This window comes from Pleurodeles waltl, chromosome 9 (assembly GCF_031143425.1).
Source record: "Pleurodeles waltl isolate 20211129_DDA chromosome 9, aPleWal1.hap1.20221129, whole genome shotgun sequence".
Taxonomy (NCBI): Eukaryota; Metazoa; Chordata; class Amphibia; order Caudata; family Salamandridae; genus Pleurodeles; species Pleurodeles waltl.
The window spans coordinates 382669537-382696298 of record NC_090448.1 but is presented as its reverse complement, the minus strand read 5'-3'; the positions used below and the strand labels follow the sequence as shown (position 1 = coordinate 382696298).

The 26762-nt window shown below is 46.0% G+C and overlaps 1 protein-coding gene across 8 annotated transcripts in view; it reads right to left on the bottom strand.

Annotated features, from left to right (window-relative positions):
• RYR1 (ryanodine receptor 1) overlaps window positions 1-26762 on the bottom strand; it is a 1068376-nt gene that overhangs the window by 475203 nt on the left and 566411 nt on the right. For all 8 annotated transcript variants that reach the window (XM_069206982.1, XM_069206985.1, XM_069206986.1 and 5 more), the window contains exons 51-53: window positions 13702-13865; window positions 13376-13454; window positions 11862-11951 (exon numbers count right to left, since the gene is read on the bottom strand). In XM_069206982.1, the coding sequence (XP_069063083.1) occupies window positions 11862-11951; window positions 13376-13454; window positions 13702-13865 (333 nt within the window). The remainder of the gene's footprint in view (window positions 1-11861; window positions 11952-13375; window positions 13455-13701; window positions 13866-26762) is intronic.

Sequence of the window (26762 nt, the reverse complement as noted above, 5' to 3'; positions counted from 1 at the left end):
GGACAGAACGAATCATGAATTTGGCAGCATCACAGATGTTCTGTATGGCTTAGGTTAGGATAAGGCAAAGGTCTTTCGGGGCACCTGGGAGGACTTGAGCAACTGAACCCCAGAGAATGTGGAAATAGTAGCCAAGCCAAACTGGCATTGACTGACATGAAGGCCAAACTAGTGGAAGAAAATATAAACTTCCCAAAGGTTTCCATTCTCTTGGACTCCCTATCAGGGGGAGCAGTCTGAAAGGTATTTGAGCTTTTCCGACTGGTGGAAGCCTGTACCACCAAACTCTCAGGAGAGGAGTGTGAGACAAATGCTGAAATTCGGTGGAAATTCAGAGCGGTACCAACTTTGAGTCAGAAAGCACAATGGGGACTTCGTCCTCTGGTGGTGATGAAGTCAGCACCAGAATTGACATTCCAGGAACCAGCCTGGATTGTGGAGCCAGAAGCAGAGACAGAAGAGGCACAGTATTAGGTTTGGAGCATCCAACTACAAACAAGGGCGAAAGTCAGAGGGAGTCAGAAGAGATCTGAAGAGTCTGGGCATGGCCCTGAGGAACTCTTCAATCTGCCTTGGTGTCATGGTCAGCCCTGGAAACTCAGGTTGTCCTCGGACAAGTTACAGGATGGGCTCCAACATCAAAGGACTTCGGGAGAAAGATTGTGTTGTTGGTGATGGACTTGCACCTTCTCAGGAGTACAAAAGTGTCAGGAAGGGTCCATGTTTTATTTTATTTTTTATCGATTTGGCGTGCAACTATGATCAGCCCTGGGATCCAGTCCTGTGACTTCTGGGCCTGGAATGGGACTGAGGCTGAGTCTTGGACTTAGACTGGTCAGGACATGGGGCCTTGCATTGCTTGGCAACATAGAGTTTCATCTTGTGGTCCTGTATGGCCTTTGGGTTCATCGACTCGCAGTCAATGTAGGTCTTGGAGTCCTGGCTCAACCTCAGGCACTGAGAGCACACCTGTTGAGGATTGGTTACAGACATTAGCTCCAACAGTCCTCACAAGGTTTAAACCCTTTTGTTTGGGGAGGTGACATTTTAATTGCACACAGGTAAATTTTTTAGGAAAAAATGAGTCTCAAAGAGATGAGCGGTACCTCCGGATCTACTTCTGGTGGTGTGAAAAATAAGGAACTGATGTCAGCTCGTGGAAGTGGCCCTTATAAAGGCTCCGCACATCAATTCCGGAGCAGAACAGCATCAGTGTGGAACCACATGGTGCCATCTTCCAGCACAGAGGTACTGCTGAAAAACCTCTGGATCCAGTCTGATGCTAGAAGAATATTCAAAATGTGAGGAATCTGTGGTTAGAAAGTCTCTGTCAGTACAACCTTGCCTTCAAATACCGACAACAAAATCTCCATACTTAACAGCACCCCCAATTCCCAAATCCTTCTAGCTGAAGAGATGGCTACTAACAACATATATGTGTGGGGGGGGGGGAGTGTGTGTGTGTTTGTGTTTGTTTGTATGAAAAACAATTCTACCTTATGTAGTGGATCATATATGGAATACTATAAAGTATATAGCACTAAATGCAAATTCCAGGATCGAAAAGGGCAATGATACATTGGTCCCTTTAGGAAAAAACTCTTAAACAATCTTTGCACTAAAGGTTCTAAATCTCTTTAACTGAGGATTTCTGATTGCCCTTACTGTCCACTTGGCATAAACAGTAGACATAGCTGATCCCAGCAAGAATCCATATTTAAAAAACAATCTTGAAACCTTAACGGGTTCATTGTCAAAATAGCAAACTCTACTCCTACACCACTTATCAAAGGAGTGATGTGAACAGAATTTTAGTGTAGACAGATGTCTAGAATGCTGAATTAAATCTGCACCTTTTGTGAAACAGCCTCTAGCTACCAAATTCAACTTATCAACAGCCATGCCCCCAGTTGTAGTTGAGATAACAATGGCTATGGGAGGGGATCTCTTCAGGGGTAAGCTCTAACAGGATTTCACAACGTGATTAGCTTGACCATTAGCTTGAGAACTGTAATGGCATGGGAAATCAAAGACATTATTTCCAGCCTGGAATTATCAGCAGAACAGAAGCCATGTCTTGCCCGAACTCTCTGAATCATGGGAATCCATGGAAAAGCATAAATAAGGACCTGGGCGACTTGAAAGACATAGCATCCACCCTCTATTTTCTAGAGTGGGCATAATTTTGCAAAAGCAAGGGAGGAGAGCATTCTCCATTGGTTCAAAGAGCTCTATTTTAGGTACACTAAACCTCCTATTAACTGCTGGAATATACTCAATGCCAATGACAATTAGCTCATCCAAGGAAATACTCTGCTCACATGATGTATTGCCCTATTTTCATTATCCAGCACATATTCTACCTTCAGTGAGAGCACACTGACTTCTGTGCCAGAACATGTAGGTCCTGAACTCAACAACCTCCCAATGATTCATGTAACTCATCATTACATTGTTGTCTATTCTGATCTATTAGTTGAGGAGTAACTCTCAAGTGAGTTAGATAAACAACTTTAAACTCCCTCCAACTGGGTGACAAGTCTGCCTGTTGCATCAGGCTCTTTCCCTGAAATGCAGTCTCCTCCAGAGTGGCACCCCACGTCTACCGGCTGGCATCCATTGTCACTATTGTAGTTGGGGTTGCTTGTGAAAGAGATCCCTTCAACAGGTTCTTAAGAGCTTTTCTTCTTTCAATCACACTACAATGCCTTCTGGATTTGTGTGTCCATCGGGACCTCCTGCTCGAACAGTTGCGAGCTCGGATCCAAATCACCTAAAAAGTGATTAACTGGAGCACACATGTGCAGTTGAGGCCAGGACAGGGTGATCAGAGTGGATATGCAATTAGTCTATGGGGGTCATTCCTAGATTGGCGTGCAAGCGGGAACCGCCAGAAGACCGTACCGCGGTCAAAAGACCGCGGCGGTCATTCTGAGTTTCCCGCTGGGCTGGCGGGCGACCGCCAGAAGGCCGCCCGCCCGCCCAGCGGGAAACCCCCTGCCACGAGGATGCCGGCTCCGAATGGAGCCGGCGGAGTCGAAGGGGTGCGATGGGCGCAGTTGCACCCGTCGCGATTTTCAGTGTCTGCCACGCAGACACTGAAAATCTATGTGGGGCCCCCAGGGGCCCCACGACACCTGTTCCCGCCAGCCAGGTTCTGGCGGTGAAAACCGCCAGAACCAGGCTGGCGGGAAGGGGGTCGGAATCCCCATGGCGGCGCTGCTTGCAGCGCCGCCGTGGAGGATTCCCTGGGGCAGCGGGAACCGGCTTCCCTTTTCTGACCGCGGCTTTACCGCCGCGGTCAGAATGCCCCCGGAAGCACCGCCAGCCTGTTGGCGGTGCTTCCTCCGTCACCTACCCTGGGGGTCATAGACCGCCAGGGTAGGAATGACCCCCTATGTATCCTTAACCAATCTCTTACATACGATGCTTTGCAGGCCATATGAAATGATGATTCCTTGCTTAATTTCTGCCTCTTCTCCAGAGGGAAAAAACACCTGTCCAATGTCTGTCCTGAAATGAGGTCCAATAAATGGAAGATCTTGAGATAGAGCTACTGAACATTTTGTGATTTAATACAAACGTGAGTAGTTGGACCACCTTCCTCCACATGCTGTTGTGCTTAGAAAGAGTAAAACACCAAATACGCCATTCATCTAAGTAACAAAACAACAGAAGTTCCTTAGCATGTATTACAGCTGCTTCTAAAGAAGCCATAACTTTTTTGAATTCCAGAGGAGAAGGTGGTAGGAGAAATGGAAGTATCTGAAATTCGAAATGTTCTCCCTAGACACAAGTGTAGACATTGTTGGGGCGCTGGATGAAGTGGCATGTGAAAATATGCATTGCACAGATCCAAAGGTGCTAAGAAAGTTCTCTTTCTTACAAATGGTAGAATTGCTTGAAGCATCAGAACTTTGAACTTCACATAAGGAATGTATGAGTTCACTGTCTTTAAATCTAGTACAGGCTTATACTAACCTAATGATTTCTGTTCCAGAAATAGTATTGAATATACTCCCTTTCACCGCTGATGAAATGGAACTGGTACTATTGTTTCTTCACAACAACTTCTGGATCCTGTCTTATAGTGCCTTTCATTTTTAGAGGATGGCTATGAGAGGAGTACTGCAAAGCAAAATGTGGTGGAACATTCTACAATAGTTTCATATATCCTTTAGGGGTGGGTGAAAAATTCTACTCTGCCTGCAGAGTTTGCTGAGTTTTTCTCACACGTGGCTCACCAATGTTAAGTTGGCAAGCACAAATGAGGATTTTCATCCCCTAGCGTGAATTTTGGGCGCAAGGCTCGGCTGGATTTCTCTATGCGGACGGTCGCGGCAAGGCTCAACCATTTGCTTTGAAAAAGTTGTCACTCAAGTAGAAAATGTACTTGAGCGGTAGAGAGAAACAGCGCCCCCTGGGGTGTCACAGGGTGCAGTTTGTGCTGATTTTACACTGGGGAACAAGCTCCCGGTGCCAAAAATCAGCACGAGCAGCTCGACATACAACAAATTCCGCTCGCGTAACTCTGCAGAATCTCACAGAGTTTTTATGTAACTCCACAAAATTCCACGGAATGAAACTCCATGAGTTCCACACAGGTCTAATATCCTTCTCAAATAATCTGCATCATCCATTCATCTCAGATTAAATGTTTCAGTTATTTTAAAAAGAACCTAAGCTAGCCTCCAATTGAATGTTGTTATCTGAAGGAGGGACCCCCAGCCACGTACCCTGTCGAGAAAGGGTTGATTACAGGTTTTCGTTTGAAAAGCAGGCCCAGAAGCTCTTTAATTTCCAAATAAAACGTACCCTTGTTGACACTATAAGCTTTCTGTCTTCAGCCAACTTTTATATTATATCCAGCTTGCTTCCAAACAATTTAGCCTTGGAAAAAGGAATTTTCATCAGGAGATTCTTCTGGGCTGCATGAGCTTCCCATGATCTGAGCCAAATGTTTCATCCTGCCACTGCTGCTGAAGTGCTAAGGCAATGAAGGAAATATTGAACGCAATAATATCTGTTGCTCCATTATATCAAGTGTAGGTGATAAATCTGCTCTTTCTATAGGGAGCTCCACTAATCTATGAAAATCCTTAATAAGGGAATGAATATTAAAACTAGAGTATGCTGCTGCTCTAATAGACAACTCAGAAGCAGCACAGGCGTGTTTGACTGCCAGAGCTACCTATTTATCGACTGGGTCAGCTAGAGTGACTTTCTATGAATTTTAGTGCCCTGAGCTGCTAATCCTGACCTAAGAGAATCCACTTTTACCACCTCTAAGAACTCATCTGAAGAAAATTAAATACGCTGTCCTTTAGACCGTAGGTGAGAGAAAGAATGCCTGTCAGTCTCTTTCTACTGAGAACTCATGACTTTCTTGATAGCACTCTTTAGAGGAAGTGTTTCTGGTTCCTTTTTTCTGGTATTTACAGAAAAATTATTTGCTTTGTTCCACCAAAAGTATATCAGGAATGCCATATTTTCTCTTGTATGTTGCAGCACTTCTTTCCAGTCACACCCTGAATGAATCTTCCTATGATATCTAACTTCTCATTCTTCTGTCCATCCCGTGAGGAAGATCTGGGCATATTCTTCTAGGAGAAGAACAACTGACCCTTGCTTTAAAGGGAGCAGCTACAGCCATTCAATGATATGCTCTATGTCTCCCCTGGATGGGACCACTTCATGGGACTTCTCTCTTTCAGGGCCAGGACTGCCCTCTCCACACTTCTTGTGCTCCTTTATTACTTTAAGGTGCACCATCAGCCTTTATACCTTATTAAAAGCCAAAGTCACAGACTTTGCTCAGTTTAATTGTGGGCTACTTCCTTCTACTCATGTTGCCAAGCAACCAAACATCTCACAAGACAATGCCAAATCCAGGCAGCGGGCCTTGCAACACAAAAATACATATCTCATTGGCTGACTATAGCAGAGGCTTTATTCCAAAACCCAGTGACATGGCTTTATCATGTCACTTTTAATAAAATTGGTTAACTAAAAAAAGTACCTTTAATTTCAGCAGTGTCCGTGCTTCATGGAAATGTTGCATGTGGGTCCACTAGACCAGAACATCTTACTGCATTAAACCCCAAATATGGAGTTGCTAAAGCAGATCCTCTTGCCAAACTTCACACATTAAGAACAAACTAGATAAACATTAAACTTACCAATGCCTGGAGACCTCCTACATAGAAACAAAAAACAGGAAGTGAGGTGGGTTGACACCCTTTTATGTGAATCATATGACAGATAAGGAAGTAGGCCATGATGTAGAGATGGGAAACAAGTATTTATTTTGCTTGGTGATTTTTTGTATCCTCAGGTGCTTTTGCTCATGTCATAATGAGCGTGGCAAGGAAGGTGGACAGGGAGATAATGGCAGTTTTATTTTTCTAATAAAACGCTTGGCATTTAAAACTTTACATGAAATTGTTAGGCGATGGAGCTATTTACTCCTTCTAATGGAATAACTTGTTTTTTATGTACGTTTCCTCACAAAGGTGGTTCCATTTTCATCTTTTAAACTTTCCCTGTTATGTTTTTTCACCGTGCGTTTGTGTTACTGAATTGTGAAAACATTTTTCAAACAAATACGAACAGTTAGCACAATCACCTGCATCTTCTGTCTGTGCCGAAGTTTCCTCTAGCTGTTGCCTGGGACAGCAGGATAAACCCTCCATCTGGCAAGAGCCAAAACTGTTCTGCAGTCTTCTGGGCTGCTCAGTTAATCAACTGGTGTGTTTCTGCCCCCTTGTCTCCTTCTATGTATTTTTTGGGGATTTCTTTTGCTCATCTATGCATACTGCTCCTGCTGGTGGACGACAAGTCATCATAATCTCTGTGTCTAAGTACTTCAGCTCTTAGAGAAGCACCAATGCTGTAGAAGCTGCCTTGGCTCTAGTGGAATAAGCTCAGGTACATTCTGGGGGTTTCTCCTTGGCCAGTGTACAGCAGATTTTGATGCAAAGGACTATCCACATTGACTGGGTCTTCTTATACAATGCCTTTCCTTTCTTCACTCCAGATCACACTGGTCATTATAAAAGCACAGAACCCTTTTAGGATCAAGCCGATGGAGCTTTTTGTGAGGTGAGAGGTGGAGTGAAACACATTAACAGAGTAATGGAATGGCCAACCTGAAAAGAAGCAACAAGCTTTGGTAAAAAAGGGTCATCAGCACAAACTTGTGTGGAAAAAGGTAGTATAGGATAGTTGCACTGAGAGTGCTTGCAGTTCACTCACACAGCACATTGAGGAGAAAGGAATGAGGAGCAAATAAATTTCACACAGCGTGGAAAGACTTCAAGGATGGGTGTCTGGCCACAAGGATGGCATCAATTACCTTAGTCAGCAATTCAAATGCATTCAACTGCCACCGCTTAATCTCCACCCATGTAGGTGTAGGTCATAAGGCTTGGTGTAAGATCCTGTCATATTGCTGAGGCAGGAGAAACTTCCGAAGTGGCTTCCGGATCAGCTGGCAAATGCTTAGGCTCAAAAGCACTGTGCACCATATTCTCCTGGACTAGGTCATTAAGATTACTTGGGCCCAGTACTTCCTGATTTTCCTCGGAACTCAAGACAGGAGAGGTAGCAGTGGAGGCTCATACAAGAGTCATATGCCCCAACTCAGACAGAATGCATGTCACCCTGTAGGAAACTCCAGCATGCATAAGGTTTGACATGTTACATTCTAGACAACGACAAATAGATCTAGCAAGGGCGTACTCCATTGGCCAAAGATGTTCAGCTCCACCTTGGGATGGAGATGACATGTATGGTCCACCAGAAAGTGTTTGTTTATATGCTATGGCATTCAGGAACCCCACTAGATGCCTACAGATTTCAGTAGTTTGTCCATCATCTGTTGGTTATTTATGACTGACTGCAACCCACCTTCCTTTAAGCAACAAGGCTTCGAGGTACGGGAACATATGTACTCCAGGTACCTGCAGAAGGGCAGTGACCACTGCCATCGCTCTTGGGCAGAGTTAGTATTTTAAATTTCTCTTTCCTCATAAAGAGATTGACTGGCCAGACGTCCACAATAGGCCTGATGCCTCTGTTCTTTTTTATTACGAGGAAGTAGCTCAAGTAGCAGCCCCTTGTCTGAGACTGGCACCTGTCCAATGGCATCTTGGTCAGGAGGAGGTTGATTTCTTGCATCAAATCGACAAGTGATCCTCTGAAAGTCACTCAGGGGTGGAGGGAAGATTAAGCTGGAAGGAAACAAAGGTAGGACCCAACCCCATATAAATGATTTGCAAAATCCATCTGTCTGGTGAGGTGGACCTCCACCCGGGGCGGAAATGCCATATGCTACCTCTTACTGGCTTGGCATGTACCTGTGAGGGTGGACCACAGTGGCTTGGAAGCCACTGTAGCGGTGGAGAAGGAGTTGGGGAATTGTTGCCCCTTTTGGAGAGAACAGTCTCAATTGCAGCCATGTCCTCAGCCCCAAAATAGCTGGGTCTGGTGCTGTAGCAAATGCTGGGTTGGCTGGTATTGCCTTTAAACTAGCCACCTTAAAAAGGCCCTGAACTTTCTGTATTCTTTCTGAAACAGCTTGGGTTCACACGTGCGTTTACAGATGCCTAGCCACCCCGAGTTACCAAATTTAAAAATATAGCTGGGGCATCATTGAAAACTAAGCTTAATTGTCTTCAAGTTTGCTAAAAACTTCTAGTTTTCAAATCAAAATTTGGATCAGTCATGGAGCACAAAGACTGAGAGGCCTGTAGCAGTGCACATGATTTCACTAGCTGTTGCCACTTTGAACCAACTTTCTTGTCTGCTGAACTGTATGTAAGGTCTGGAGCAGAATCTGTTGGCCCTGGAACCCAATGTGCATGGTCTAGTCACTGGCTGGTTCTAATATGTTGCCATCATGCTGCAAATGGCCGCTTCAGTGCATTTTAAGAAACCATAAACATAAATTGAGCTAAAAAAGTGAGACTATGAAAAAGCAGACAGCGTTTCTGTTATCTTCTCAGATCACTGAACCAACTTTACGTTTTATTACTAGAAGTGTTTCATGCAGCCCCAATTTGCCACCTGGACACCACCCAACGTTAATGTTAGTGTTCTCAAGGTACAGGAGATGTTAATTAGAAGTTAAGGCATTCTCAAAGAGCAAGGTTTCACACTTCGGACTCCCTCAACTTCCCAGAATTGTGTCAGATTGCACACTGTTGAACTCAGGTATGTCTTGCTTACTCAGGCGAGACTGACTCTTTCTAAGAACTACTAGCCTCTCAGAGGATTTTGAAGACACTATTTGTCAGGTTGATTCTGCCCAATTACTGCACATTGTAGCTGGACGCAGTTTCCCTTCTCCTTCTCATTCATATGAATTTACTTTTTTGTCATGATGTGCAACATTTCTCTGGGATTTCAGTTTAGTTGCCATATTTGTATTTCATTGGTTTTGGGGCATAAACATCTTGTTGTCTTATTTAGTTTAGTTCTGGAATATTTGTGCTTATTTTGTTTGTGGGGCATAAACATTTTTGTCTCATTTACTTTCCTGGGGCCTTAGTACAAATCTTGTTAACAGGGAAATATGTGGTCCTTTTGCCTCTTTGAACGTGTTTGTATCAATGTTATCTGTAAATGAGTTGGGCCTCAGGCAGAGATGGTAAGAACAGATTTGCACCAGCAAGACTCTTCCGGGCCCATAAAGCCTTGTTGTTTAGCAAGTCCAGGCAGGATGTTGGCTACAGGTAAGGAGCACTGAGAACAGGTATCTGACCATCTGGTCTATAAAGTGTAGCCACAGTCATGACAGGCTTAGGCTAGACAGACCATTCTTTTTAACAAAATGCTATGAAGATAGTATTCTACCAGAATGAGCACGGTTATGGATGCCTCAACAGTGAGCTGTCACTAAGAGTATGCACCAGGTCACTGGTATCTTTGCTGCACTCTATGGCAATTAAAGTTAGGGGTAAAAGAAGGATGTGGCACGCTGTAGCCAAATTATGTAGCATGTATCTGGCTATCAGTGAGGCTACTTTAAATAAAAAGCTTAATTGTGGGCTTTTTTTCTCAACCACTAGAGTAGCGGATGTAAACTGGTTGCTCTTCTTTGCCGAGGCATGGGGACATTTAAAAGAATTTTAAGACAAACTTATGCCTCATGATCGCTTTCCTTTGTAGGATCATCTCACTATAAAGGTTCCAATTCCTGTAAATAAATGGCGGTTAGTTAATTGTAATTTTTCTGTCTTCTGTATTGTCATTTCATCAAACATTTTCCATTCAACTGCACTATCTTCTTCCTTATTTTTAGGCCTCGTCTACATATATCTTTTTCTATCTGTTGTCAAACACCTGTTGCTTAGTGTGGCCTTTGGGCCAGCCATAGTTCATGATTGGATAGCTTTCTTGTCTTTCTCAGTACCCTTTTCCTTACTTCATGACTTTTGTTCCTATTCTTGTGTTTGTTCAGCCCCTGGAGAATAGCTCCATTATCATGTTTCTGAATGGATGACATGTCCTTCCACAACTGAGGGAAATAATTTTTGTTTTATTTTTTAGCATTCCATAGGAGCACATACCTTTCATTGGTCTCGTCCTTCCCACCATCCAATCTTCATATGCTTGCCTACGCTCCCTGTTGTGGCTTTTCACTCTCCTTCTGTACGGATGGCTACCCAACCCCTCCTCTTTGTTTATTTTTGTAAAAGTAAGTTTTTTTGTGAGTGCCTGGTACCTCTACAACGCCACCAAGCTGATCAGGTCCTTTTTTTGTGCACCTACTAATTTTTTTAGATATCATTTGCGAACAGTCATCAACCATGTTGAAGCGTTAAACCGAACAAAGCAACAAGGATTGGCAAAGTGATTAACTCAGCACACGCAAGTTAAAGTGAAGACCTATTGACTTTGCCAATCAATACTTGTTCCATTTTCCCATCCGCCCGATGTGAAGAGAGATTACTTTGTTAACCGGCCCCACCTGTTCCCCCCCATAAACCCCCTCACCCACCACAACCTCAGCAGGTGATAAATGCTTTATAAGGGCACTTTAAATATGTATTGCAGTGGCTTAAATGTTGGTTATAAATTCGAAAACACTCTAATTCTCACTTCCCCATGAGATCAAATTGCAAGACTTTTGGAAAAAATCTGCTAAAATTGTTGTGTGCTCTAAAACGGCCTATAAGTCTGTAAGATGGGATTATAAATATTGGACACTAAAATATCAGATAGAGCACACACAAAATATAAGGTGGGGGAAGTGTTTCAGTACAGAGGGTGTCAACAAAATGTTTTGCCCAGGGGCGTTAGTTGGTCAGTAAGATTGTGGGGGGTGAGCTACAGATTTTCCAACAACAATCATGCGGGCATATAATGTTAAATACATTATACAATAAGGAAGGTGTATGATAGGGGTTTAAGGGACAGTGGAGAGAGAGAGGGAGGAATGTGGATTGGTAGGGGTACTAAGCAGGAGAAAACACAATATTTTGTAAAATAACCAACATTTCTGAAGACTTTCAAAACAGAGAAAGGGGGAGTGTATGTCCATTTTTGTCTATGTTTCTGTTAATATATCTGGTGAAATCCAACAGACACTTGACCATACCTGACTGAAAGCACATGTACCCAACAACTTACCAGAAAGTACATTTGTTAGAGGGGTGTAACACCCCAAACAACTCCCCTGTAGTTACACCCCTGGTTTTGCCATGAAACACATGACTGTAAGTACTTAAACTGAAAGATAAACATAGAATTGAAAACCTATGCACCCGTTAATTGAAGAATAAACATAAATGAGGCATCTTTGAATGATAGAATCGCCCATTCCAACAGTGCAACAAGCAGAGGAATGTTAGAGTTACCTTTTCTGAGAAGGTTTTGTAAGGTCGCAGCATTGGGTGCGTCTTGGCCTCCTCATCAACGGTTTCACCATAGGTCCAGTTATTCTGTATCTGTTCAAGAACAAAGTAACAAGAGTCAAAATGCTCATTTCCAGCCATAGTGCAACCACACTGAGGCACTAAATTCAAGGGATATCAGAGCAAAATGAATCTGTAATGCTGCCACAGTCAACTAGGTCATGGAACAGGGAATGTTAAGTGTTTTAATAAACTAGACTGAGACATGACGTAAGGAGCTGGTGGAAGGAAAAAGAAGAGCATAGGGCTGAGTTGCAGATATTCCTTGGAGGATACAGCTATGGAACATCCAATATGCGTTCACTGCAACACAGTATATACTGACTCTCAGGACAGCTAACTGACTGTCAGCGGATCAGAAAATACACTAACACTGGAACAGGTAGGAAATGTGCACTGAAATGTGGGGACACTGGAATGAGGAAGAGACAAAACTTGAACAGGGAATACATTGGCATTTAAAAAGTAGAAACACATCTCGCAATAGAGAAGGGAAACACTGACACTCAGGGGGTCATTCCGACCCCGGCGGTCAAGGACCGCCGGGGCTGGGGTCGGCGGGAGCACCGCCAACAGGCTGGCGGTGCTCCGCAGGGCATTCTGACCGCTGCGGTATGGCCGTGTCAGAACAGGAAAACCGGCGGTGTCCCGCCGGTTTTCCGCTGCCCTGAGGAATCCCCCATGGCGGCGCAGCTTGCTGCGCCGCCATGGGGGATTCCGACCCCCTCACCGCCATCCTGTTCCTGGCGGTTCCGACGGCCAGGAACAGGATGGCGGTGAGGGGTGTCGTGGGGCCCCTGGGGGCCCCTGCAGTGCCCATGCCAATGGCATGGGCACTGCAGGGGCCCCCGTAAGAGGGCCCCACTTTGAATTTCAGTGTCTGCTTAGCAGACACTGAAATTCGCGACGGGTGCTACTGCACCCGTCGCACCCTTCCCACTCCGCCGGCTCCATTCGGAGCCGGCTTCCTCGTGGGAAGGGGTTTCCCGCTGGGCTGGCGGGCGGCCTTCTGGCAGTCGCCCGCCAGCCCAGCGGGAAAGCCAGAATGGCCTCCGCGGTCTCTCGACCGCGGAGCGGCCATATGGCGGTTCCCGCCAGGCAGGCGGCGACCGCCGCCCGCCGGCCTCAGAATGAGGCCCTCAGTCAGCAACAATAAAGAAAAGACCGGCAGATCACACCCACATGGGTTTGGTAAAAGTCACAAGACTTGACACCACTATGAAGCTACTACTGCTTTTCGAATAACCCATGATCAGCAAGCAGCTGCCTGCATACCAAGACGACAAACTGTGCTAAACGACAACCAAAATGGATTCCCTGGTCTACTGTGTGGCATTGACCCAAAAGTACACTCATTTTCAATAGGTCCTTGTACGATTCTTCAGTTAGCCTTAAGAGTTATCACTACATTCAGCAAGTATGTAGAGTTCTTTTTATGATAAGTTTTACTAACATACCTTATCAAACGCCCACTTGTCATGTGTGTATTCTGCATATCTATTAATGAAAGCATCCAGCTTCTCTGGAATGATGACACTGTAGGAAGAAAATACATAATTGAGCCTAAGACACTTTACAACAGAAACATCCAAGCACATTAGGGATGTCTTCTGCATTCCCTGGCCATTCTAAAGTCGACCTCAAAGCAAAGAAGTTTGTGGAGTTGTGAATCGTTACAGACAGCGATAAGCTCTGAAAATATTTCATCATCAGATGCAGTAAAGTACTATTTCACCTCATTAATAGCATAATGACAAGTTGTCTAGAAAAGCTCCATGCTCACTTTAAAGTTTCCACCGGTTTGGGATCAAAGTTGCCCTCTGCATCTACTGAAGCCTTTTTCTCTGTCTTGGAGGAGTAGCTGGCATCAACATAATCAGGAGGGATGGCTCCAGCGATGGCGCAAAGGCAGGGCATTGCAATCTTGTACAACTCAGCGTCAAACTTCTAGAGCAATAAATGGAAAATAAATATGAGAATGTATGCAAACCTCTTGACCGTATCCAACATAAATATACAAACAAATCTTCTGCATTCAAAGATGCAAGATGTTGCAAAAACTGAGTATTAAAGTCCCTTTATGGTCACACAAAAGAATATGGTGATCATCCAATAGCCATTATAAATCAATTGTGGAAAGTCACTTTGTTAGCTCCAACTACTTTTCAGGATGTTAAATATTCTACGATTATGCTCTTACAATTTTAATTGGACAAAATTATACGTATTTAAGACTTGTTCTCTTCAGAGAGGACTGAGGTTATTTATTCAACCACACAGGAAGAGTTACCTGCTAAAGTCATTATTTTGTTAATGATTCATCCTTTGATATATTGAATTCCCAAGGTCACCTACCTTATCTACAACATCAAGGTCTCTCTTTGATCCTTGCCCAGCTCATATTACACATCTACCTGCTTGCATTACTGCACCCATCATCAGAGACAAGTGCAGTCAATCTTCCAGTCATGCTTCTTTCAAGAGGTCCTTAGTGCTACTCCTTTTAAAGAAGCCCACTGCTGATCCCTCTCAGACAGGGCTCCAATCTATGTATGTACTAAGATCAACCTAGTATCCTGGAATAACTAAGGATGATAATGGATAAGGGAGAACAGCTACCCTGATCCCACTAGAACTCTTAGAATCCTATGATACTTGGTCTAATGCTCTGCTTATTTCACATCTTCATGGCTTCGATATCAGATCAAAGGTTTTAAATTCAATAGTTCTTTTCTCACTGGCCGTGACAAGCAATCATTCTTCCTCCTTATCAATCTTCCAAATGGACCCCTCAAGTGGTGTTCACAAGGCATCTTCATTGAGCCCAACTTTGGTAATTGTTAATGCCATCCCTTTGTCCATCTTGATTTGATCTTTTGCATTTTCCTTCTTGGCATATGCAGAAAATAGTCAGATCATTCTAACAGGGTAAAAGACAGATAGAATAGTAAACTTAAATCTACTTCCACAACTGTATTTCTACTGATTCTGAGCGCCCCACCTACTGTGCACTCAAGATCTGATCAAGTACTTTGTGGGCCACTGATTTTAGTGCCCCACCCGCTCCACTATTACTGCTCGCAGTTTAGGATTTATATTGAGTTAGTTTTTTATGTTAGCTTCTCAGATTAATATAATCTCTGTCACATGTTTTTTCTATCTTTGTATAGTGAGTACATTTCTAACTTTAATAAAGTCCTGTCTGAATTTCTCTAATTCAGTATATATAGCGGTGCCAGAATATTTACCCAATCATTTGCAATTTGTTTAGAATAAAGCAATCCAACATTTGTTGTGCCTCTATCAGCAGGCATCAAATTCAGGGCCCATTATAAAATTACACAGGTTTCCCATAGTGAAACGTTCAAAGTTCAAAAATCACTGTAGCCGGCATGAAGTAGTAAATGATAAAGGTCTATTTTTTTCAAACATCATCTTCCTTCCATACAACTGTTAGAACAGTCCACTCTTCTAAAAATAGATATGTAAAGATAGTTAAAGTTAACAAACATGCATAGGTGGACACAAATATGTGTTTCCTTCATGGCAAAACATTACCTATTGTGAATTTAGCTATTCGATTTTTTTTCCACCATCTTGCTATTCAAAATATTATAAATATTGGTTTTATACTTTATCAAGGGAGTTCGTTCTTCAACTCCAGGACATCTTTTGGGGAATTTTGACACTCTATAAATGTAATAAATAAATAAAATGAACATATATTGTGGTGAATGGGTTTTGTGAGCTGCTTTCCGAAAGAAAATCGTTCAAATGTAGCAGCAACTCAGAGTGGGAAAAAGAAGAGGAAAAAGGAGCAGAAAATTCAAGCCAAGCACAAGCAAATAAGAGGTGTATTGTTTGTGCCTACCAGATAAGAAAACCCACAATAATTTTATGCAAAATATCTTTCTGAGCATCACCTTCAATGGGTTCTGTACTTCCAATTTCATATGAACAAGGAGAACACTCTCAGTGGGCTCAATTAACACCATTTGGAAGCAATTATGGTAGCTAAAGGCCCAAGTGTCAGATCCTATATTACAGATTCTGCAGACATTTACTACCTTAGATGGTACCTACTGCCAACAAAATATCTATAAGTATAGTCTTCTTTGGGTGGCCATGAGTGGTACCTCGAAACTGGGTGAAGTGGAGGTCAGAAGCAAGAACAAATCTATCACTGAGCTTAGTATAGAGTATAACTTCTTTAAGATCCAGTTCTATATGTATCTGCCGTTTTATCCTGCACTAAGGGTTTACATCAGTGGTTCCTCAGCTTTTGACTTCTGTGGACCCCCACTTTACCATTACTAGAACCCAGGGACCCCCACTGAATCATTATTGGAATCCGGGAACCCTCCCATGAGTCATTACTGAAGGCTGGGGACCTAATATGTTAATATTATTTAATTTTCTAAGCAGTCGCGGACCCCCTTAGGAGGCTTCGCGGACCCTCAGGGGTCCCCGGACCACAGGTTGGGAACCACTGGTTTACATTGTTACCCTGATGCCCCACCTATAGCTTAGCCCCCTGAACAGATTGCCCAACAAGACAAATATTGCAATTTTATAGGACAGAGAGCCTATAGAAGAATCCAGCAGAGTGGATTGGTAGATTACCTGTGTTGTCTTACACGTCTCTACATGGTTGGGCTGCAAAGTTGTTCAGGGGTTCTACGGAGAGGTCTCCCAAGTTTTGCCAGAGTTGTTAGGTTGGTGACTTAAACTTACTAGTAATGTAGCTCTGCTGGGCCTTGTCGAGGACAAGGATCACACTGGGAAGGAAAAATATTGATAAATCTGGGGTTTCTATTGATCAACTGAGGCATTTCGAAGGATTGGAGGAATAAAAGCACAAGAGACTGCTGGGCCGCTCCAGGGCATGAATATATGCTCACTGTTGGAGACACCCTAAAAGATCATTAACGGATGTCCCTGCAAACGTGCTAAGATTTGATGTGCTTTAATATTCCACTATACATTTTCACACACATAAGGGTTATAGAGCCTGGAACAGGTTTTCCTGCTGGAGTTGATGCGTCAAATTACCCTATGTTGTAACCACGTGTGTATCCGATGCTGATTGCTGTCACCATTGCCCCTAAATTGCCAATGGTTTGTATAACTGTTTATTTTAAATGCCCAAAAAATTGCTTATAAAAGAAATCTATATGTTTGTCAAATGCACTGAAATAGTTAAATGTGAAGGGTAGGAAGAGAAAGTTACTTGCCTGCAGTAACAACCTTTCTGGTGGATACTCTATCTACATGCAGATCCCTTACCTGTAGACAAATCTCATTTAATAGACTGGATCTGGAAACTTCAAAGCCCTCTTCTCTCCGGTAGAGTAAGCTGGCTTCGTATCGACGCTGAGGGTGACATCCGATGACATCACCTAAGCTGTACAGACCCACCCCAGAGCAAAAATGTAAGTTTCCATCCAACCTGTTTTCCTTGTCTTTCAGGCAAGAGGAAGGATCGACATTGACAGAGTAGTGCAGTGCCTACATATATTTTCATATTTAGGATATTATTAACTTTCCGAATAACTATTTATCAAACAGAGATGCGGGCAGGTCAGTGAGAAATCTGAAGGTAGAATATCCACCAGAAAGACTGTTACCCAAGGTAAGTAACTTTGCATTCTGATGGATACTTCTATCTATAGATTCCTCACCTGTAGAATATATTCCTTAGCCATTTCCACTTAGGAGGAGGGTTGATGGCTGGTTATACCATGGAATTCTGTAGGACACATCTGGCACACTGACCATCTCTATGCACCTCAGAATTCAGGCAGTAATGCTTGGCAAATGTGTGAAGAGATGCACATGTGTCTAACTTTCATGTCTTCAATCGGAACTCCTCATGCAATGTCAAAAGTGGTGGCTTTGGCCCTGGTAGAACGGACCCTGATTCCTTGTGGTGGTTCTTTCTTCACCAGCACATAGCAGGCCTTACTACAGGGCATAATCCACCTTGAAAGAGTCCTTTTCTGACCCATTTTGCCTTTCTTGGCACCCTACGAAGAACTGGTCCCCCTGTCATGCTGTCCAGGTAGTAGCTGACTACCTACCTAGGATCCAGTCTATGCAACCGCTCCTCCTCCTTCATAGGGTGGACAGAGGACACACGGTCAAAAGGGTGATGTATTGACTCAGATGGAATGAGAGTCACCGCCTTAGGTAGGAAAGCATCCTCGTTCTCACCACCAACTTGTCAAGGTGGACGGGAAATAAAAGCCTGCAACTCAGTCACCTATCTGGCTGAAATTTTGAAAAGTTGTTGTCAAGGTCGATATCCCTAAGGGACAATTGGGCATGAGCTTAAACCAAGTCACCCTCAGAAAAGTTAACACTAAAATAAGTTAACTCTCTCTGGGTAACAACAAATGGGATTGGAGGATTCAGATTTATTAATGCCTTCAGAAAATGCATCACAATGGGGGATTTGAAGAGAGGCGGCTGGTCTGGGAGACAGAGGTAGGCTGGCAATGCTACAAAATACACCTTGACAATACAGATCACACAACACATCTGGGCAAGGAAAAGTGCAAATTGTACACATGGGGTACAGAGGGTCTATGTTGCTGTCCACTCACCATGCAAGAGAGTTACTTCATCTGCCAGAGTAAGCCAACTTTGTAGAGGGGTAACAAGCAGAAAGAATAATGTCAACCACCTACTGTGGCAGCTGCAAGGAACTCAAGATGTCCCCCCTCAAACTCCAGGCATGTAGGTGGAGCTCTTGAAGACTGGGATGCATTACCATCCCCTCAAACTGGGAGAAGAGGTCTCTTCTGAATGGCAGCTTGAACTGGGGACATGTGGAGAAGTGCACCCTCCCACGCCAATTTGGGATGATGAGAATGACATGGGTCCAGTCTTGGCGTATCTTCCTTAGGAAGAGAGGAATCAAGGGTATGGAGGGAAACTCTTAGTGCAGCGTAAAATTCAATTTCAACTGAACTGCATCCCCAATGGAGGGCACAAATCCACTGGCATTGAGCGTTGTCTGAGGAGGCGGGCAGATCCACCTGAGGAGTGCCCCACTGGGCAAAGATATCCTGGACTACCTCTGGCAGAGGTCACCACTCATGATCAGTAAGATAACGTTGGCTCAGGCTGTTGATTCTGCATTCAGTGACCCCCCTACTTGACTGGAGATTAACCAGATCCCTTGGTGGTGTGCCCAAGACCACAGACTCAATACCTCCAGACAAAGGAAGAAGACCCTACTCCCTCTTACTTGTTGGCCTACCACTTTGCAGTTGTGCTGTTAGTCAAGATCTGGACGGCCTGACCTTAGATGGAGGGGAGTAAGGCCTTGAGCACCAGCCAAATCAACTGCAGTTCCAACAGGTTGATGTGAAGAACCTGTTCTTCCATAGATCAGTGGCCTCTGATCTCCAGATCCTCCAGGTGAGCTCTGCACTCTAAGGTGGAGCATTCTTCATTACCATAGTCATGGTCAGAGGGTGGGTGAAAAACATCCCGCAGTTAAGGTTTGCCTCGTTCCCTCACCAAGCCACTTCTGCCTCAGCACTGGGGGAGATCATGATGGAGCTGGCAAGTCTCCCCTGCACTGTTGCCACTGTCGGCAGAGGCACCATTGCAAGGCCCTCATGTGCTAACATGCATGTGTGATTAGGAGAATGCAGGAAGCTAGAAGACCTAGGAATCTCAGAATCATTAGGACAGGAACTCTCGCACCATGTTGGAAAGATGGGATCAGTTCCTGGATGTTGGCAATCCTCTGGGGTGGAGGAAAGGTGTGAAGACAGGTGGTGTGCAGTATTGACTCTATGATCTGGAGCCATTGTGAGGGCCTCAGGTGAGATTTGAGTTTGTTGATCAAAAAGCCCATTTCGAACAGCAGGGATACTGTTGACTGCAGATGGTACAACATAACCGCTGGCAACACAGCTTTGAACCTCTGAGGTACGAAGTACGACAGGAAATTCCATTACCAACTCTGGTGGAGTATCTAGACCACCAGTGAAGTACAGACCGGTAAAACCATAAGTATTTTCACCATATTTATCATCCATATGTGGAGAAATTGTAACCAATGGATCCAAGCGCTGATCTGGCAGAGGTGGAGGTGGCGGCAGCAGTGGGATCAGTTGCAGCCACAGTTGCAGCACAATGGCAAAACCCTGTAGTTGTGCACAAGTGTGAAAAGGAGAACAGAAGCTGGTGTTACAGGTCCCACGCCGTATGGCACCAGTGGCATAAATATGGGGAAGCTGAATGGTTTTGCTGGTGTGCCTTTAAGGTGAGAGGCCCTAGTGAAAATGCCAAACATTGCATTCAGGTTGTTTACGTACCTGATGCCGGGAATGATAGTGTCAGTGCTAAGATGACAAGAATCTGCTGTGCTGGCGTTGAAGGATCCGGCAAGAGTGAGGTTGGCACTGGTGGCACTGGAAAGGAAGGCATCAGTGCCGGTTGAGTGGCCTCAAGGTTCGGTTCCTGCTGATGTACAAGTTACATACCTTTAGTAATGATATATCTGGTAGAGACATATTCTAGTTGCAGATTCCTTAGCTTTGAATTTCCCCAGGTGTCAGACTGGATCCGGAAATTATTTCTTTGAGCAGTACCCCTGCGAGCCGTTAGGTGGTATCGGTCGACTTCGCAGGCGTTGTTGGTATCGTGGTCGCCGTGATGATGTCACGGTCATATATAGGCATCACCCCGGTGCGCTGACGTCAGTTTCTTTTCACGACTTTCCACGCCAGTAGTGCGGAGTCATGAAGAACACTGAGAATGGTGCACCAAAACTAGGGCCCTTAGAGGGAAGTACCTGTCCCTCTAAATCAGTTTGAAGGGTGGGGAGGATGGGCGGGTCGGTAATGAATCTGCAACTAGAATATGTCCCTACCAGATATATCATTACTGAAGGTAAGTAACTTGTACATCTGATAGAGACGTCTAGTTGTAGATTTCTTACCTTTGAATAGATACCTGAGCAATACCATCCCTGGTGGTGGGCTGAGAACTAAGATCACACAAACAAATCCCTTTAGGACTGAACGGCCAAAATAGCCGTCCCTGTGGACCTGACTGTAGAGGCAGTAGTGCTTGGTGAACGTATGTAGGAATGCCCATGTTGCAGCCTGGCAGATATCCAGGACTGGAACTCTGTGTCCTAACACTGTGGTAGCAGCAGTTGCTCTGGTAGAATGAGCGTGCAAACCCTCAGGGGGTTGCTTTTTCACCAAAGCATAGCACATCTTGATGCAGAGGACTACCCATCGTGAGATGGTCCTCCTGTGCACCGCCTTCCCCTTTCTTCGCACCAACATATGCCACAAAGAGTTGATCATCCATCCAGAAATCTTTGGTACGATCTAGATAGAATGCCAACACTCTTTTTGGATCCAGATGGTGGAGTCCCTCTTCCTCATGAGAGGGATGTGGGGCGTGTAAAAAGAAGGCAGGTTGATGGATTGGCCTACGTGAAAAGGTGTTATCACTTTGGGTCAGGATGTACTGCTAGGAATGGTGGCTTTGAAGAAAGAGCCTTATGCTCACTTACTCTGTGAGCAGAGGTGATGGCAATCAAGAAAGCTGTTTTAAGCGCTTTGAGCTGTAAAGGACAGTTGTGGAGCAGCTCGAAAGGGGCACACATGAGGTATGTGAGGACCAACTTCAAATCCCACTGGGGCATGATGAACGGTATGGGAGAAAACATGAGTGAGGCCTTTAAGAAACATCCCAACAATGGGAGATATGAAGAGAGAAGGTTGGTCTGGAGGCAGAGATGAAAGACAACTATCCCTTGAGGGTGCCCAGAGCAGAGCCCTGCTGGGCAAGGGAGAGAATAAAGAGGAAAACCTCTGAGAGAGGTGCAGAGAGGGGATCAACAAATGTGTTGATACACCCTGCCATAAACTTCTTCCAACGACAGGCGTACACCGTTTTGGTGGAGGGATGCCTGGCTGCCAAGATGACATTACAGACTTCGGGTGGAAGGTCAAAAGCCGTCAACTATCGCCGCTCAATCGCCACACAAGGAGGCGGCAACTGGACAGGTTCTGGTGGATAACCGTCCCCTGCTGCTGTGACAGAAGATCCTCCCAAAGGGGCAGCCTGATCGGAGGATCGATGGCCATGCTCAAGAGATCGGGATACCAGACTCTTAGTGTCAGACGTCCTCAACCAGGCATGGCGTCTCAGTGCCACCGTCGATGCAACCAATCTGCCTAGTGAGTGGGTCGTATCCACTGTACAATGGATCATGAACTTGGCTGCGTCTCTCCAATCAGTCAGGGCTGGGGAGCGAACGTTCCGGGCCGCTTCCGGAACTTGAGACAGCACTTGCGCGACCGTATCCCAGAGAGTATGTGAATAGCGGCCCCAAAGGCATGCAGTGTTCATGGACCACAGCGCTAGACTGGTAGAAGAAAATACCTTTTTCCTTAATTGTCCAAAGCTCTGGATACCAGACTCTCCGTGCTCAGTCTGGATCCACCAAGATTACTTGGGCCTGGTCTTGCCTGTTGTTCTTCAGAAATCTGGGCAGAAGTGGTACTGGCTGGAAGGCGTACAGGAGGCCTGAGTTCCACTTGCGACAAAAAGCGTCGGCGAGCGAGTGCCGCCTTGGAAACTCCAATGCGCAAATCAGCTGACACTGCGTGTTCTCTGCGGAGGTGATCAGATCTAACCAAGGCTCTCCCCACTGCTGAAAGAGACCTTGCGCCACCTTTGGATGAAGACACCGTTCATGATCGACTAAGCATCAACGGCTGAGTTCATCTGCTCAGACGTTCAGAGAGCCCGTCAGATGTTGAACCACCAGGGAAATGCCCTGGCATTCCAGCCATGTCTAGAAGTGAAGAGCCTCTTGACAAAGGGTCCACGACCCCACTCAGCCCTGCTTGTTGCAATTCCAAATGGCGGTAGTTTTGTCTGTGAACACCTGCACTACTTTCCCTTTGAGAGAGGGAAGAAATGCTTTCAATGCAAACCGGATTGCCTGGAGCTCGAAAAGGTTGATGTGGAGTCTGTACTCCGCCGGAGACCAGAGGCCTCTGATCTCTGCCTCTCCCATGTGGCCGCCCCACCCCAGGAGTGATGCATCTGTCACTACTGTGAGATCTGGTTGGGGAAGTGAGAGGGATCTGCCATTGACCCAATCTGGATTCGACAACCACAACTGCAGGTCTTTCGCAGTTCCCGCAGAAATCTGAACCATGTCGGAGAGATTCCCCTGATGCTGCGCCCAAGGGAACTTCAGGTCCCACTGCAGAGCCCGCATGTGCCATCTGGCATGCTGGACCAGCCAGATGCAGGAGGCCATGAGGCCCAGCAGCCTCTGAGTCATTCTCACCGAAATCCAGTATAGAGACTGAAATATCGGTATCATAGCCCGAATATTCTGGACTTGCTCTTCGGGATGATAAGCCCGAATCAGCACTGTGTCCAGGACAGCTCAGATGAAAGGGAGCGTCTTAGAGGGAGTCAGGTGTGACTTCAGCACATTGATAGTGAACCCCAATGAATGCAGGAGGTTTGCCATAGTCTGGAGGTGGGAGACAACTTTCCTGGGCGTGTCCGCTTTCAACAGCCAGTCGTCGAGGGACGGGAAGAATGGGACCCCTAACCTATGTAGATGAGCTGCAGCCACTACCATCACTGTCGTGAACACTCGAGAGGCACTGGTAAGGCCAAAGGGGAGCACGGTGAACTGAAAGTGCTCGTGACCTACCACGAATCCTAGGTAACGTGTGTGTGCCGGCAGGATGGGAACATGGAAATAGGCGTTCTACAAGTCCAAAGCAACCATCCAGTCTCCAGGGTCCAGGGCAGAAAGGACCTGAGCCAGGGTTAACATCTTGAACTTCTCCTTCTTGAGGAAGAGATTGAGGGATCATAGGTCTAGGATAGAGCGAAGACCCTTGTCCCTTTTGGGCACCAGAAAGAAGTGGGAATAGCAACCACAACCTACTTCTGGCGCAGAGACCCTCTCTATGGCTCCCTTGGCCAGGAGAGCATTGACTTCCTCGTGTAGAAGTGCCAAATGATCCTCTGACAGGTGATCGAATGATGGTGGCATGGCTTGAGGAGAACTTTCGAAGGGGAGGGAGTAGCCCCTTCAGACGATCTGTAAAACCCACCTGTCTGTGGTAATGGATTCCCAGTGGGGCAGATGATGGCGAGTTTTGCTGCCAACTGGACCCGGATGTCCCAACGGACTAGGATGGTTTTGAGGCAGAGGAGGGGGCGGCGGTGGACTGGGTGGCTCGCTGAATCCCTGATCCACGAGTTTGGTGGATCCCGCGTCCATGCAGGGGCTGTACAGCATGCGTAGGTCGATGGCCCTGTGGAAATGAACGCGGTTGAGTGCCCCTTCTGTAGCCATGAAAGGAGTGAGAGGCGGACTGAGGGGGCGAGAAGCGGCTGCGAGGCCAAGGGACCAAGCCATAGCCCAGGAGTCCTTAAAGCATTTGGGCGCTGAGTACGCCTTGCCTCCAAAGAGATGAGTGCCATCAAAGGGCATGTCCATCAAAGATTGCTGGACATCCTCCGAAAAGCCAGACGTCCTCAACCAGGCGTGGCGTCTCAGTGCCACTGTCGATGCAACTGATCTGCATATTGAGTCGGTCGTAGCCAGTCCACAACGGATTATGAACTTGGCTGCGTCTCTCCCATCTGTCATGGCTTGGGAGAGAACATTCCTGGCCTCTTCCAGAACTTGAGGCAGCACTTGCGTGACAGTATCCCAGAGAATATGGGAATAGCGGCCCAAAAGGCATGCTGTGTTAATGGACTGCAGCACTAGATTGGCAGAAGAAAGCATCTTCTTCCCTAAATTGTCCAGTCTTTTTGATACTCTTTCCGGGGGAGTGGTAGGGAATGAGCCAGAGGATGAAGAAGCATGGATGACAAGGCTCTCAGGGATAGGGTGTTGGGTAAGGAAATCTGGGTCATTCGGCGCAGGCCGATGGCGGCGGGCAATCATCCTATTCACAGGAGCCCCTGTGCTGGGTTTGGACCAGGTCCCCAGTAGGATGTTCGTAAGCGCTTTGTTGAAGGGAAGAAAGGGTTCTGAGTTGGAGGCCCCAGGCTGAAGCACTCCACAGAAAGAAGCTTGAGGTTCAAAACCTCAGCCGCCCTTCTCACCACCATAGAATAAGACGCTCCCTCCTCCGTAGTCCATGGTACGGGGAGAGAACATGCTAGTGTCAGGGGAGGTGTCCAACCCACTGGCATCACCCAAATCCTGTACCCAGTTCAGATCAGGCTCAAGCTGGTCTTCTAAGGGTTCCAGCGACCCCTCTACACTCTTCCCGGATCCATACCCATAGTAATCGGGTTCAGGATCAAACCTGGGCAAAGCAGGGCCCATGGAAAATGGAATTGGCATTGAGCTATGTCGTTCCGGCTCTGGGTCGTCAGGAATGAGTATAGAGTTGACGCTGATTGTGGGCCTAATCGGCACCAGGAGCATCGGGGTCCTGGAAGCAGATCCTGAGGTGCCTCCGTAATCGGGACCAAAGTCGCCAACTTTGAACCCAAGGTGGCCCTCACCGACTCCCCTGGGCCTGAAGGTGCCGAGGGTGGGTCAGACTGCCCAAATATGAGGCGCATGGCCTCATAGAACTCCTTAAGTTGGGCAGGGGTAACCCCCGCTCCTGGAAATTCGGGGAGGCTTGGAGTGGACCCAGGCTGAGGCTCTGAGGACGGGGGCCTAGAACGTCGACGATCTTCCTGCGTTGCATCGTGGGAGTGACGGGGCAAAGTCGAAGAACGTTTTGCCTTCTTCGACTTCTTCTTCTTGCCCGAATGTCCAGATGACTTGGACGAAGAAGAATGGCGGTGACTCCGCAACCGGTCTCCTGACCTTCCTCTCAAACGGGACCGGGAACAAAGTGGAGTCGAGATTCGGGCCGCCATGAGCTTCAGGGACCACTCCCTCAAAGCTTTTGGGTTCATGCCCCGACACTCGGAGCACGACTTTGGCAGAGACACATGAGGTGCGGATCCGTCACCGACATCATGTGGTGACAGAAGTCGCAGGATATCACTTGATGCAACAAAACTCGTCAAAAACGAATTCTACAAAATGTCGCAGTTAGTCAAAAAATGACTGGGGTAGCTCTTCTCCGGATCTGCGAGTAGGCTGGCGCAGAATGAAAATAACTCACATCAGCACGCCGGGGTGGTGAGTATATACAACTGCAATGTCATCATGGCAACCACAACGCCAACAACTAGAAGTCTCTATCAGATATACAGGCACAAAGTTGCCGGGAGTATGGTAAGACAGCCTCGCTGCAACTAGCTCCACCTCTGAAGATGAGGATCCTGTGGAAGACCAGAGTCCCTTGGGAGACCTACCTCTTCAAGAGTGTTTCTTGTGCTTCCTATGCTCTCTTTTTGTTCCTGAGGAATGTGAGTAAGGAGATCTGGAATGGGATTTCAAGCATCAACAAATCTACGGTCCACACTGGCCCACGCCATAAATAACTTAACTCACTTTACTTGATGGCCCTAGGATGCATACTGCGGCACAAGTCGCAGCCAACGGGAATTATGGTCTGATCCCAAATACCATAAGCATCTAGAGTGTGGATCGATGATGGACATCTGTCCCTTGAAATCCCAACACGGCTTAAAGCCTGAACGCTTTGGAGGTGACACTGCACTGCACTAGAGTATGACATTTCAGTGAAGAAAACTCAATACTCTCAGGAGAAAGCAAGCCCCGGACCAGCATCAAAAGCAGAGAAAAATGCGCACTGACGTTGTTGCTCTAGGCACGGCACAATGCAGCTTTGATGACATTATCTGATGTCACACTGATGTTGATACAAAGCCAGCGCCCCCTAC